General features: G+C 37.8%; 3 protein-coding genes across 4 annotated transcripts in view; 1 reads left to right on the forward strand and 2 right to left on the reverse strand.

Moving 5' to 3' along the window:
- The window catches only part of LOC309492436 (uncharacterized protein), a 111,310-nt gene that overhangs the window by 89,884 nt on the left and 6,949 nt on the right, over positions 1 to 14,477 (forward strand). The window contains exons 4-10 of the mRNA XM_082161408.1: positions 5,724 to 5,867; positions 5,937 to 6,006; positions 6,142 to 6,239; positions 13,078 to 13,161; positions 13,369 to 13,430; positions 13,570 to 13,656; positions 13,750 to 13,804. Of these exons, the coding sequence (XP_082017534.1) occupies positions 5,724 to 5,867; positions 5,937 to 6,006; positions 6,142 to 6,239; positions 13,078 to 13,161; positions 13,369 to 13,430; positions 13,570 to 13,656; positions 13,750 to 13,804 (600 nt within the window). The remainder of the gene's footprint in view (positions 1 to 5,723; positions 5,868 to 5,936; positions 6,007 to 6,141; positions 6,240 to 13,077; positions 13,162 to 13,368; positions 13,431 to 13,569; positions 13,657 to 13,749; positions 13,805 to 14,477) is intronic.
- The window catches only part of LOC309492456 (GTPase IMAP family member 7-like), a 57,285-nt gene that overhangs the window by 19,713 nt on the left and 23,095 nt on the right, over positions 1 to 14,477 (reverse strand). The gene's annotated exons all lie outside the window — the stretch shown is intronic.
- LOC309492511 (uncharacterized protein) overlaps positions 1 to 14,477 on the reverse strand; it is a 147,553-nt gene that overhangs the window by 12,951 nt on the left and 120,125 nt on the right. The window lies entirely within an intron of this gene.

Raw genomic sequence — 14,477 nt, forward strand, 5'->3', positions numbered from 1 at the left:
TGCCCGTATCATGTGGAAGTTACACATATGGATTGGGCGTTTCCAGGCAGTACAACAAATGGAATGTCACTGAAACCACCTCGCCTCGCCTCGCCTCTATACCCCCTTGGGACTTATCTCTGGTGCTGACTGCACTGCAGAGACCTCCCTTTGAGCCATTGCAGGCAGCAGAGTTAAAAGTCCTGTCTATAAAAACAGTTCTCCTGCTTGCTTTGGTCTCCATCGAGAGAGTAGGGGACCTGCACGCATTTTCGGTCGACAAATCGTGCCTGGAATTCAGGACGCCCAACTCTCATGACCTCCTGAGACCCCGGCCTGGGTACGTTCCACTCCCTTTCGGGATCAGGTGGTGAACCTGCAAGCGTTGCCCCTGGAGGAGGCAAACCTAGCCCTTTTCTCTGTCCCGTCCACTCCTTGCGGTTATATGTGGGCAGATCAGCTCTTTGTCTGATATAGTCAGGGGGCCAAAACTGATATTAAAACTTTGTTGGACACTTTTTGGTACAAGTATACAACCTATCCAGTATTAATATTTAACCCCTCAACATGTGTTCTAGCCAGGTTGTCAGCTTAGAAAATGCTTTTTTGTCCATTTTAACACTATATTCTTAAAAGTGGTAAAAGCGGATTTTTTTCCCAAAGTGCTTCCATTTTCTTCCATGTTACCTACTGTAATTTTGGGCAAATGTGCAATATAATCCAACTTATGTGCAAGCATGATCATTAAAAAATAATAATCAATAAATACCACAAGAGTATCACACCACAAGGGGCACTGTTGTGTCAGCACAGCTGTGATTTGGCAGCAGATTGAGGCAGCAGATCCAGAGAAGATGATCACAGCAGGTGTCAACAGTACAGTCTGAACAAAACTTTATAAAGGAGTGAATCACACAATCACACAACAGATTAACTTGATCTATTTGTCTACACAAACATTTACCTCAAGATTCTACCATTCTGCCATCAAATGTTGCCAGAAACAGGTAAGCTAAACTGTGTTCCAACTAGCTATATACTTACCAGATATACAAAGGATCACCTAAAGGATTATTAGGAGCACCATACTAATACTGTGTTTGACCCCCTTTCGCCTTCAGAACTGCCTTAATTCTACGTGGCATTGATTCAACAAGGTGCTGAAAGCATTCTTTAGAAATGTTGGCCCATATTGATAGGATAGCATCTTGCAGTTGATGGAGATTTGTGGGATGCACATCCAGGGCACAAAGCTCCCGTTCCACCACATCCCAAAGATGCTCTATTGGGTTGAGATCTGGTGACTGTGGGGGCCATTTTAGTACAGTGAACTCATTGTCATGTTCAAGAAACCAATTTGAAATGATTCGAGCTTTGTGACATGGTGCATTATCCTGCTGGAAGTAGCCATCAGAGGATCGGTACATGGTGGTCATAAAGGGATGGACATGGTCAGAAACAATGCTCAGGTAGGCCGTGGCATTTAAACAATGCCCAATTGGCACTAAGGGGCCTAAAGTGTGCAAAGAAAACATCCCCCACACCATTACACCACCACCACCAGCCTGCACAGTGGTAACAAGGCATGATGGATCCATGTTCTCATTCTGTTTACGCCAAATTCTGACTCTGAGCCAAAATTCTGAGCCAAAAATTACGCCAAATTCCATCTGAATGTCTCAACAGAAATTGAGACTCATCAGACCAGGCAACATGTTTCCAGTCTTCAACTGTCCAATTTTGGTGAGCTCGTGCAAATTGTAGCCTCTTTTTTCCTATTTGTAGTGGAGATGAGTGGTACCCGGTGGGGTCTTCTGCTGTTGTAGCCCATCCGCCTCAAGGTTGTGCGTGTTGTGGCTTCACAAAAGCTTTGCTGCATACCTCGGTTGTAACAAGTGGTTATTTCAGTCAAAGTTGCTCTTCTATCAGCTTGAATCAGACGGCCCATTCTCCTCTGACCTCTAGCATCAACAAGGCATTTTCGCCCACAGGACTGCCGCTTACTGGATGTTTTTCCCTTTTCACACCATTCTTTGTAAACCCTAGAAATGGTTGTGCGTGAAAATCCCAGTAACTGAGCAGATTGTGAAATACTCAGACCGGCCTGTCTGGCACCAACAACCATGCCACACTCAAAATTGCTTAAATCACCTTTTTGTCCCATTCTGACATTCAGTTTGGAGTTCATGAGATTGTCTTGACCAGGACCACACCCCTAAATGCATCGAATCAACTGCCATGTGATTGGTTGATTAGATAATTGCATTAATGAGAAATTGAACAGGTGTTCCTAATAATCCTTTAGGTGAGTGTATAGCTAGGCTAATTTACTTTCATAATTACTAGCTTACTTACTAATAGGTAAATTAAGTTTTGTGCAGATGTGTAATGGAAATATTATGTTTTTAATTTATTTGCTGCACAGCAGCCTATTTTACAGTCTGCTATAGCTAAAAGTGTTTATAAGTTTGTTAGATAGCAAAGCCCTCAGCTTATGTCAGAGGACATTGTAGTGATCCACTCAGAAACCAATCAGACTAGTGTAGTGAAAAATTTCTTTGCCTTCAGATGAGATAACATGGATCCAGAGGGAGCTGTAAGCCTAGTGTCCAAAGAAAAACAAATAGGAAGAGATATTGATTGGGAAAAATGTTTCATTTGTCAAGACAAATATGGAAAATACAGCCCTTTGATTGAAGTGATTTTTCAGGAAGTGGTGTCTTTGTGCTCTTTCTGGAGATTTTTGTAGTATAATATTGTGCAATATTTTTGCAATATAATAGACACACACCATTATTTGCATTTCGCTTAGCTTGACCTTGCTTATTCAATCCATTCAGTCTCAAAGGGATGAGAATGACAACCTGAGAGCCAACCTCTGCCAACCTGAGAGCCACTGCTTTGATGGGGAAAAACATACCTTTGCCATACGACTATTACATAGTTATTACTACTAACTAGTTACTAACCCCTAACCCTAAAGAAGTGAGAAAGCAGTTTTGTTAGGATGGAATTAATAACTATAGTGATATGTGAATTAAATATAATTTGTGTTACAACCTGGTACACTAAGTCAAATAGCACCATAGACCATCATCTACAGTTCTAAATTTCCGCCTTGACATTAAAGTATTATAACTTGTGCAGCATTGCACTGTCTCTCCCTACAAGCTTTAAACTTGGCTTGACTCATTCCCATAGATATGGGTACTGATTGATAGAGGTTTTGGGATACTAGGTTATGTTTCCAAGCTGATATTCACTTTGAAAACTGGTTCTCTTTAGGCAGAGATTGTTTTTTTCATGTTCTAGTTCTGTTGTCTCTTACACTGTACAATAAATGTTCATTCTGACACTTCAGCAGACATCCCATGAGTGTTGGCTTTCATTTGATACCATTTTTATTAGGGATGTCCCGATACCACTTTTTGCAGAACGAGTCAGATACCGATACTGTAATTTTTGGTACTCGCCGATACCGATACCGTAACCGATACCTGAATTTTCACTGCATTTGTAATTTTTAAATGTATTAGTAGATAAACCAAAAGATTATAAATCATATTAGTTGGCTTAATTTGTTCATCAAATATATATATTTCTTTCAGTTATTTTCATGCTTAATTAAGCCTGCTAAAATGCATTGTATGAGCTTCTGTAAGCCTACTGTCACTGTTCATTCTATTGCTCTATCATATTTTATCTTTCATTTAATAGCACAGCACATATTTAGAGCTGCTTCAGCAGGGCTCAGTGCTGAGGACTGGGTCAGCGGTTCAAATGTTTGTCAAAACCAGTGAAATATCAATTATTTAATCCAATTTTGATACTACAACAAAAACTAGCAGCCTAATTAATGTGAATTTAAAACAAGTAAGCAGTCAGTAACAAAATAAAAACAAACAATCGAATTACAAATAGGACAAATATATACAATATAGAACAAAGAAAGGCTACAAATGAAATAAACAGTGTTTTTAGAGTTTTTCGGGTATCTAACAGTACAGAAATTTGAATAAAGTAATCAAATGTGAAAAAAGCATATTCATTACTGTATGAATTATATATAGATGGATATTTTCTAAAGTTGAAAAGGGTAGCCTATTTAGTCAAGAGCAGTGAGTATTTATTTCTCCTTTGTTTGATTAGCATTAAAACACAGAAGCAGGTTTATCAAACTGCTGCCCCTTTAAGACCGAACGCACAGACCGCACTTGAACATGCTATGTTCATTTGAGATATAACCGACTTTGTTTACTATAGGATACTCACCAAGACGGGCGTTATTACATTGTGTGTGAATTCGTCCGTACAAGCGCAAGACGTGAAAGACAATTTAATTCAGTATTCGCGCTGAGACGCTGGTTTGTGGGGCGCGCGCTTCGGATGTTTGCGTTCATGAAACTTCTTAACCTGCACACGTCCTGTAATAACGTAGGGAACCACTCGTTATACTTCAGTCAGGTAACAGTTCATGTTTTACTTTACTTAGGCTACATATACGATTTAGTTTCCATCCAAATAACATGTGCTGAGTGAACGATCAGCAATCAAGAGCATTCAACAGAAGTGCGCTCGCTCTCTCGCTCTCTCTCTCTGTCTCTCTCTCTCGTCAGTTAACGTTAATAATAAGCTAAAGCTACATGCCTCGTTTAATTTCGTTGCCATTGACATCCGACTGAACAAACTTTCCACTGATGTCTCGTCTGTTTAAACTAAGGCATGTGCTCTACCAGCTCGCGCGTCTATGCCTCAGTTCACCTCGACAAAGCACTCGCGGCGGCCAGTTTCGTTTCGCAAAATGGACGTGGTATCGGTGCGTGGTATCGGCGAATTTTTATGAGTACGAGTACGAGAATTTGAGGACAGTATCGGCCCGATCTCCGATGCCAGTATCGGTATCGGGCCATCCCTAATTTTTATGAATATGGTCCTTGTGGTTGTGGAGATATTCAACGTTTACTGTTGGCATGTCGTGTTGAGCAGGAAACCAAAAAATTGGCCTGAAATTGCTTGTACAAGTCACAAAAAAAAAAAATTCAGCTTGACAACCACCCTAATATCTTACCTATGGGTGTTTTCTAACTAAAAAAATAGGTTGACAGCTTGTACCAAAACATGTCCGCAAAAGTCTTAACGGAAGCCCTTTTCAGAATTGGCCCCCTGACTAATATGGAGGCCAGCAGAAGGGAAAGGCTGTCTCCAAGCAGAGGATGGACTTTAATTTAACTTCAAATTAAACTGTCTCTGAATTTTAAAATCACTATTTATAATTAGAGAGAGATCAGGAGGGAGAAGTAATTTAAAAAATAGATGAATGACTTGCCACTTTTCTTTCAGCTACACTCAAAAACAATTTAAGCCTTTATTTTTAAGATTTTCGCAATTTAATTAATAGTGAAATTCCATCAATCCTTACTCAATTATTCAATTAAATTACGTATGGATTATTCAATTCAATTTGATGGAATTTTACTATTAATTAAATTAAATGAATAAAAAAAAGGCTTTTTTTGTGTACCAACATTATTGAAGTATTCATTACTGCATCTGAGTACCAATAGCTGAATTAATTTTACAGTTTAATCATAAAAACTTATTCTGGTGTTCCATTTTAAACTGGTCTGACACCATCAACAATTTGTTTGTTATGGTCTTTAAAAAATTAAATGCATGACCTGTTTAATAAAAATATAATAATAATAATGTCTGTGAATCTTCTTACCAATGCTTTTCTTAAACAGTTACAGAAACTTTCAAAGATGGGGAGCAAACAGTCAGTTCTAAAAGATCAAGGTTATGAACTAGTGAGTGAACAAGACAAGATGATGCTGGTGAAAAATAAAGGTGGTGATCAGTTTGTCATTAAAGAGCTGAATGCTAACCAGGTAAGATGGATACTTGATATTTAAATTGAAAGACAGAAATTCTGATACACAGCCTGTGTCTGTTTTTAGGATGATCTATCAAACTTTCTCCAAAAGCTCAATCATCCACACATCGTCCATCACAAGAAAATCATCAGAGGTTAAAAGAAACTTTAAAAGTCACACTTTGTTAACACGTCTTAATCTACATCCAGGGCTATACAGTATTCACACGTAGGTGTAAATATTAATAAATAATTTTAAAGCACACTGTGATGAATGAATCTGCTTTCAGATCGTGACTGCTTCTACCTTTTACTGGATCACTGTGAGGGTGGAGATATCGCAGAGATAACAAAACTTAAATTGGAGGGAACAGTTATAAATTCTGAGGTATGTTTGTAGATTTACAGATGGTGAAATTTAACCCGTTACCATGATTTTGAGAACTAACTGTTAAACTAACAGTTTTCCCCATTTCCCCCCAAAATTAAAGCATTTATCTACAAATTTAACATGTTATCTGTAAATATAAACTAATATTGGGATTTTGTTGCAGTGTTTATATGTTGTTAGGTTGTATTTCTTATTTGAATCTTTAAAGTTGGCAAGAAATTAAAGTTGTAATAGTCTTCCCTATTGTACCATATATTCAGAGCCGGACAGTAACGGAGTACATTTACTTGAGTACAGTACTTAAGTACAATTTTGAGGGATCTGTACTTTACTCGAGTATCATTTTTGGGGAGTACTCATGACTATACTCAAGTACATTTGAGAGGCAAATATTGTACTCTTTACTCCACTACATTTCTATCCATAACCGTGGGTACCCGTTACTTCTTCTAAAAAAAAGGAAAAAATAAAAATCTCCGAAACCCTCAATTTGTTGTTTCCCTCTCAAACGTGATTGGATTGTGCAGGATTGTGCAGGCGCCACTGATTGGGACAGCCTATCAGCAATCACCTTCATGGTCAGATTTAGATAAGAGACGAAACCATGGACGAAACAATGGATGAAGACGCAGCAGGTCCATCCCGGGAATGTGCCAACCCGTGGCCCCACCTCGCCAGACTATTTCAATTTTCTGAACAAGTTAATGATAGTTTCCGCTTCAAGTGTTTGCTGTGTTTACCAATGTAAGCACTGTGGCAGTAGTAATGCAATATTTAGAAAATGTACTCTTGTACTCTTGATACTCAAGTACTTTTAAAAACAAGTACTTCAGTACTTTTACTTAAAGGGATACTTCACCTCTGGAAAGATGAATGTGTATTTAAAATAGGTCATTTATGTAGAAGAAATGTGAAGATTTTTTTTAATTTGGAGCTTTCTAGACAGAGAAAAGCCATTTTTGGCTCATGTGGATGAAAGACAACAACTCCCAGAATGCACTTGCTTCGCTGCCCTAGGAGGCCACGCCTACTGGTAAGAGAGCGCAGTTTAAAACAAGGTTAGGCTACCAGTGAGTCTCCGTGACGAGTCTGCCTGGGATTTCGGGATCGCCCAAAATGTCCGGGATTCGGCTTTTGCGTTCTACAGTCGGCATTCATCATGTTTACTGTGGCGAGCAGGACGAGGCTGACGGCCGCGGGAGAACGGCACGAGGCCGGTGGCGTCATTACTGAGACGCGCCGGTCTCGCAAAGGAGGTGCGGGAATTTTCTTAGCAATGTTAAAACGCACATCAACCGATCACTTGTTTAGCATTTATGTAAACACTACATTCAGATTCACCAATCAGAATGAATTCAGTTAGATTGAAACAAAAGGTGTGCATGTAAACAATGAATGGCGACCGCAGAACGCAAAAGCTGAATCCCGGACATTTTGAACGATCTCGCCCGCCGGACAAGTCCGGGAAATGGAGGATGGTAACCCCTACTTTCTCAGCTTTCTCCTACTACTCAGCTTTCTCCACAGAACAAGAGCCTGCTAGCTTAGCTTCCAAAGAAAGACGGCTGACTGTGTGTACATTCTGTGAGTGAGATCCCACCCTGTATGGGCGGGCTGAAAACATGCGGAACAACGCCATCTACTGGCTGTAGTCTTTAGCCTCTGGACAGAAAATCATCTGATGACGCAATATGACGATTTTTGCGTCATCTGAGGATTTTTTCCAGACAAAAAATACATAAATCTCTCCTCTCAGGGGGATATGAGGGTGGAAAGCATGGTAATTCGAAAATACTACAGGTTTTCTACTAATACAAAGCTTAATGCTAAATCCTGAAGTATCCCTTTAAGTAGACATCTGACTGTAGTACCTTTACTTGTACTTGGGTAAAATTTAGCAAGGGGTATCTGTACTTTTACTCAAGTAATGAAGCTGTGTACTCTGTCCGCCTCTGCATATATTTTAGTGAAACAGCTTCTCAGTCAAGAAATAAAAATGATGTTGTAAAGACGTTGACCTTCAACTAATCCAAAGTCAGTCAGACTGAGGTTGAAAATGAAAGTCGGGTTGACGTCGAAACCCAACGATTGTTTTAAGTCAAGCTCCAATGTCAGTCAGATGTTGAATTTTAGCACAGCACTGCAAAAAGAGGGTAAAATGCATGGCAACACATTACATCTCTCAAGATCTCAGCAGAGGAGGATTAAACAACTCCACAAACAGCATTGCAGCTTCACTTATTACTAACCAGAGTGACCTTATTTCTGTCAGACGACTACAGAAGTTCTTATTGAGAATTAAGGTTTTGAGGTTTTGTTGTTGGTGTTTTATTGAAAATAATACTTTGGTTTGAAGTCACTATTATGGTGATCAGAGTTTCCTTTAGTTGTGTAGTTTGACTCTTGACTTTTCTACATTAGTTTTTTCTCTGGATGCTGTAACTGTGTTTGTTATGGCAAGAAAAGCAAGAGAAAAAAATATCAATTGATTGTCTACTTGTAGTAAGTGTACTGCCTTTTCTGGTTTATTCTAACCAAAACTTGACATCGACGTTGGAGCAATGAGAGTGTGCTGGGTATATATGGCGTTATATATGTGCCTCATTCCTGAGCGAGTAATTGTACGTTTTGAGCACAGAGAACTATATTTTGCAAGCACATTACATTATATTTTGAACAGAAATTAACAATCGCAAAAAAAAAATGTGTTTGAGCAAAGCAAAAAATGATTCCGTGCTCAATAAATGTATTTGCTTGTTTGCTATTATCCATATTAACGTGCAATAATAACCCCACTCACGCAGTTTACTCAGGTGCTCTCTCACAAACTTATTCTCTGCGCTCCTGTCAAGTCCCTCTCTCTCTCTCTCAACCTCTTAATTCTGTGCGCGCTCAACTCTTGACACACACGCTCGCTCAACTCGCAACAGCGTTACAAGTGTGCCGCAAAATCAACCAATCGGAAAATGAAAGGTCAATTGTGATTGGCTGTTGGTCTCCAATCAAATCGCTAGTAGAACCAAAGCCTGTCTTGTAGAACTATCCATATATATCCATATATCCATATATAATCCTTTATTATATGATATCTATGGAACTATCTACAGCATCCCGGAAGCTTACTGAAAAAAAAATCGAAAAAAATAACACTACAGCGAGACTAATGGATTAAAACACATTTTGGTAAGTATTTTTTTTTTTATTATTAACTTAAAAGTGCCTTGTTAGTTTTGTGTATTATAATGCTGTTGTGTTGCTTAACTTACAATATTATATCTCCTATTGTGACTAAAGTTAGTTTGACTTGCATTCTAATGCTAGCACAGAATGTCATCAGAACAGCAACACCTAAATGTCACACCACTTTAGTCACAATAGGAGATATAATATTGTAAGTTAAACAACACAACAGCATTATAAATTATAAGCTGAATCTCTGGAGGAGTGTCATAATATTCCTCTGTCACATAGCCTATAGCTGTCAATCACCTCACACAATGACCTCACTCTTAAAACTGACATTTTCCGAACAATTAAACAAAATTTGCCCTCCAACTGGCTAATGTCTGCAATGTCTGTGATCTAAAGAAAACCACCATTATAATGTATTATAATGTATTATAATTTAATGTATTTAATGTATAATGTATTATAATTTATAATACACAAAACTAACAATACACTTTTAAGTTAATAATAATTTTAAAAAAATTACTTACCAAAATGTGTTTTAATCCATTAGTCTCGGTGTAGTCAGTTATTTTTTTCGATTTTTTTTTTTTCAGTAAGCTTCCTGGATGCTGTAGATCAGTGGTTCCCAAACCTGTCCTGGAGGATCCCCAACCAGGGGTGTCACGCAAGCCAAAATTCTGGGGGGGCACAATCTGAGACGTTGCAATTGTTTTCTGACGGGTGATTTGGATCATGTTAGGATGGGTCAGGAGGTTTCTCCCCCTGAAAATTTTTAAATTCTGGCTGCTAAACATACCATTTCAAAGCAGTTTGGGAGGGACAGAAATACCTTAACGGAGCTAGCAGCAACCCTCCTCTATCTGAGGACTAAGTTAAAGTATCTATTTTGTAAGTTTATGTAAAAGACAGGTTGATGAAAGAACTGTAAGCTCAAATTCAAAAGCTTTTGAAGTCTACTTTATTAAAGCATGTTTACACACACACTTACTGTACACTTAGGCCTACTACACATGATTTTAAAAACAGTACCATTGCAGTTTTTATGTTATGATTTTAAATTGGTATGTGACCTAAGAACGATCTTACATTAAAGGTACATAAAGGTGCTGAGGTCTGACTTTGTGGTGCTCTGAAATTAAGTTATTTTAATATTAATATGTGATGAAGGACTTTGAAAGAAGTTTGCCAGATTTCAGTGCTGAATAAGGTTAACACTACCCTGTTTATTTGAAAATGGTTAATATTGTAACATTACTTTAGTAAAATCATTAAAATACTGTAGTTACACTGCTCATTATTATATTATTAATAACAGTCTATGGGAGAAACATCAAGTCGATGCCTTGATAACGTTAGGTTGGATTTTGCAGTTAGCCTACAACAAATTTAACACCCTCGTTTTATGAAACTGAAAACAATTGAACCACCTTGAGACTTTGACACAAGACAAAACAGAACAGATGTTTCAAAACCGATCAGATAACGTTACTATGGCTTTGTATGGCAGTAACGTTAGCCAACTAGTTTACGGTTAGACTAGGCTAGCTATCGATAACGTTACACTGACACAACTTAAGTTAATGCTCTGAATTCGCAGCTAATTTCAAATCCATAACTTTTTGATCAAGTTTAAATTTCCAGGTCAACCACAAATTATAATCCCACTACCTTTTAATATCATCTGATAACTAATTCAATGCCGATTTGTTGCTTTGCCCACTTACCACTTCAAAACCATCTGTAAAACATTGCTAGCGAGACGAGTAAGTTGCTTGAATATACACAGCAAAGATTCTAGAGCGCAACGCGCGTAGCTCTCTAGATTTTATATACACAGACACCATAGGAAAAAGGGGCGGGCTGATGCTGACCGATTTATTACCATAGACTGTAAAAAATAGTTTATTACACATCCAGAAGAATACATTTGAGTCGTTATAGGCTCTGGTATATTATGGAGCATAATAAAGGTGCTCTTAAAAAATAAAGTTGTGACAAAAAAATTATCAGGGAAGAAAAATCTGAGGGGGCACGTGCCCCCTCACTTTGAATGGGCATGACGCCACTGCCCCCAACACTGCACATTTTCTTTGTCTCCCTAATCAAACACACCTGATTCAACTCATCAGCTCATTATCACATGGGTTAATGAGCTGATGAGTTGAATCAGGTGTGTTTGATTTGGGAGACAAAGAAAATGTGCAGTGTTGGGGGTCCTCCAGGACAGGTTTGGGAACCACTGCTGTAGATAGTTCCATAGATATCAAATAATAAAGGATTATATGGATACATGGATATATATGGATAGTTCTACAAGACAGGCTTTGGTTCTACTAGCGATTTGATTGGAGACCAACAGCCAATCACAATTGACCTTTCATTTTCCGATTGGTTGATTTTGCGGCACACTTGTAACGCTGTTGCGAGTTGAGCGAGCGTGTGTGTCAAGAGTTGAGCGCGCACAGAATTAAGAGGTTGAGAGAGAGAGAGAGGGACTTGACAGGAGCGCAGAGAATAAGTTTGTGAGAGAGCACCTGAGTAAACTGCGTGAGAGGGGTTATTATTGGACGTTAATATGGATAATAGCAAACAAGCAAATACATTTATTGAGCACGGAATCATTTTTTGCTTTGCTCAAACACATTTTTTTTTGCGATTGTTCATTTCTGTTCAAAATATAATGTAATGTGCTTGCAAAATATAGTTCTCTGTGCTCAAAACTTACAATTACTCGCTCAGGAATGAGGCACATATATAACGCCATAGGTATGAGGCCAGTCACCTACAGTGTGATTAAACTCAGAGGAGAGTGAACAGTTTGTGAATGATGAATGTGTGGAAGTTGAGGGAGAGCTTGGTGTAGCTGTGGCATTAATTAAAGGGATAGTTCACTTTGAAATTAAATTTTGGTATGTTTTATCTTACCTCAAGGGCATCCAAGATGTAGGTGTCTTTGTTTCCGCAGTAGTTTCAATTTTGATATTTTTAGGTCAAACCGTTCTTGTCTGTCAGTCATATAATGCAGGTCTATGGTCACCACCTCAAAGAGCATGCACAGAGTCCAAATTAAACAATTCCCCATCGTAAGTACACATTGATGGCCTAAGACGAGCGGGTTGTGTGAGAAAACGATCAGTATTTATATCGTTTTTACCTCTTGTACACTTTCCGGCGCTTGCGCAGACTAAGCCAGAACGCGCGCACACGTCACACACCAGGAAGCGCGCGCGCCCTCAGATCACTTGGACGTGGCTGTGTACAAGAGGTAAAAACGATATAAATACTGTTCGTTTTCTCACACAAACCACTCGTTTCGTGTCTTAGGCCATCAATGTGTACTTACGATGGGAAATTGTTTAATTTGGACTTCTCTGTGCATGCTCTTTGAGACAGTGACCATAGACCTGCATTATATGACTGACAGACAAGAACGGTTTGACCTAAAAATATCAAAATTGAAACTACTGCGGAAACAAAGACACCTACATCTTGGATGCCCTTGAGGTAAGCTAAAACATACCCAAATTTAATTTCAAAGTGAACTATCCCTTTAAGAAGGAACATGCTTAAATTGCTATAATTACTATAAACTACTGCAATCATATTTTCCACTTTTTTAATTTAATATTTTATGTCTTTACAGATTCTGGACTGGACTGTGAAGATCTGCATGGCATTAAAGCACCTGCATGATCAACAGATCCTACATAAAAACCTGCAGCCCAAGGTATAAATCCAATACAGTTAAAGTTGGCATGAAATAATATTCACCTCTATTTGCTAAATGCATTTTTATATATTAACATTATATTAATTTAGGAAAGTCACAAAATATTCATATTAATAATCAATTAAGCATGAGAATAATCACCATTTATTATTTCAAACTAATATTGCAGATATAACATAATCAATGTGTGTTTTCTTATGGCAGAGCATATTTTTCACTGCGTGTGGAACCATTCGTCTTGGAGAGTTTGGAAAAATTCGTGAATGGTACTGTATGTGCTACTTTGATTCAAGACATGACTTGTACATTAAATAACACGTAATAAAAGGAATTGTCCATATGTGTGTGTGTGTGTGTGTGTGTGTGTGCATTATGATCTGAATCATGTATTTCTGTTTTTATCAGCTCCACTAATGCACAGACAGCAGAAACTGAAGCTCTCTCATATGTTGCACCTGAGAATTTGAATGGCAACCCTTATGATGAGAAATCGTAATAAAATATTACATTATCAATGTTTATATTATTATTATTATACATTTTCCATGAATGAACACTGAAAATCTAACCTTCGCTTTTTCGCAGTGAAATTTGGAGTCTGGGGTGTGTCATCTATGAGATGTGCATGCGGAAGTGTGCGGTAAGATATTCTTCGATCAGATACAGTCAAACAAAAATGATTCAGACACCAGATTTGTGATATTTTTTTACTAGTGGGTGCAGGACACTATAGTTCATTTATGTAAATGAGGAGAGCAAAATAAAGTAAACTGTGACATATTATACCCAAACATTCTTCATACAGTGACTACCAGTAAAATGTATAAAAATGTTTGGTACCAAAAATGTTTCAGACACTTTGACCTGACCATGTTTTGCTCAAAGTTACCTGACATTATCAAGATGAATTTGAACACAGTTTAAATCTGAGTTCTTCTCATATTTTATTACCATTTTCTAAACTATAGCGAATAAACTGTGATAATGTAAGAAATGTTGAAGGTGTCTGAATATATTTTGGTTTGAATGTATGTTTGGTTCAATGTTAAGCTTTCATAAAATAATAAATTATATATTGCAATAAAAAATTAATCAATCCCTGTAATAATGCACTCTTTAATAATTTACGAATTCGTTTTTTTTTATCTATAACAGTTTAGTGGCAAAGGTGATAATGTCATTATATAAGATTTTTTGTAATATACGTAGTTATGTCATAATTATTCAACACTCCTGTTTTTTGTGCCACTCATTTGTATGGTATGGTACAAAATTGTGTTAAAACACAATTAAGCAGCAGTGCCGACTTACAT

Source organism: Leuciscus leuciscus, assembly GCF_965113295.1.
Source record: "Leuciscus leuciscus genome assembly, chromosome: 2".
In the NCBI taxonomy this organism is placed as follows: Eukaryota; Metazoa; Chordata; class Actinopteri; order Cypriniformes; family Leuciscidae; genus Leuciscus; species Leuciscus leuciscus.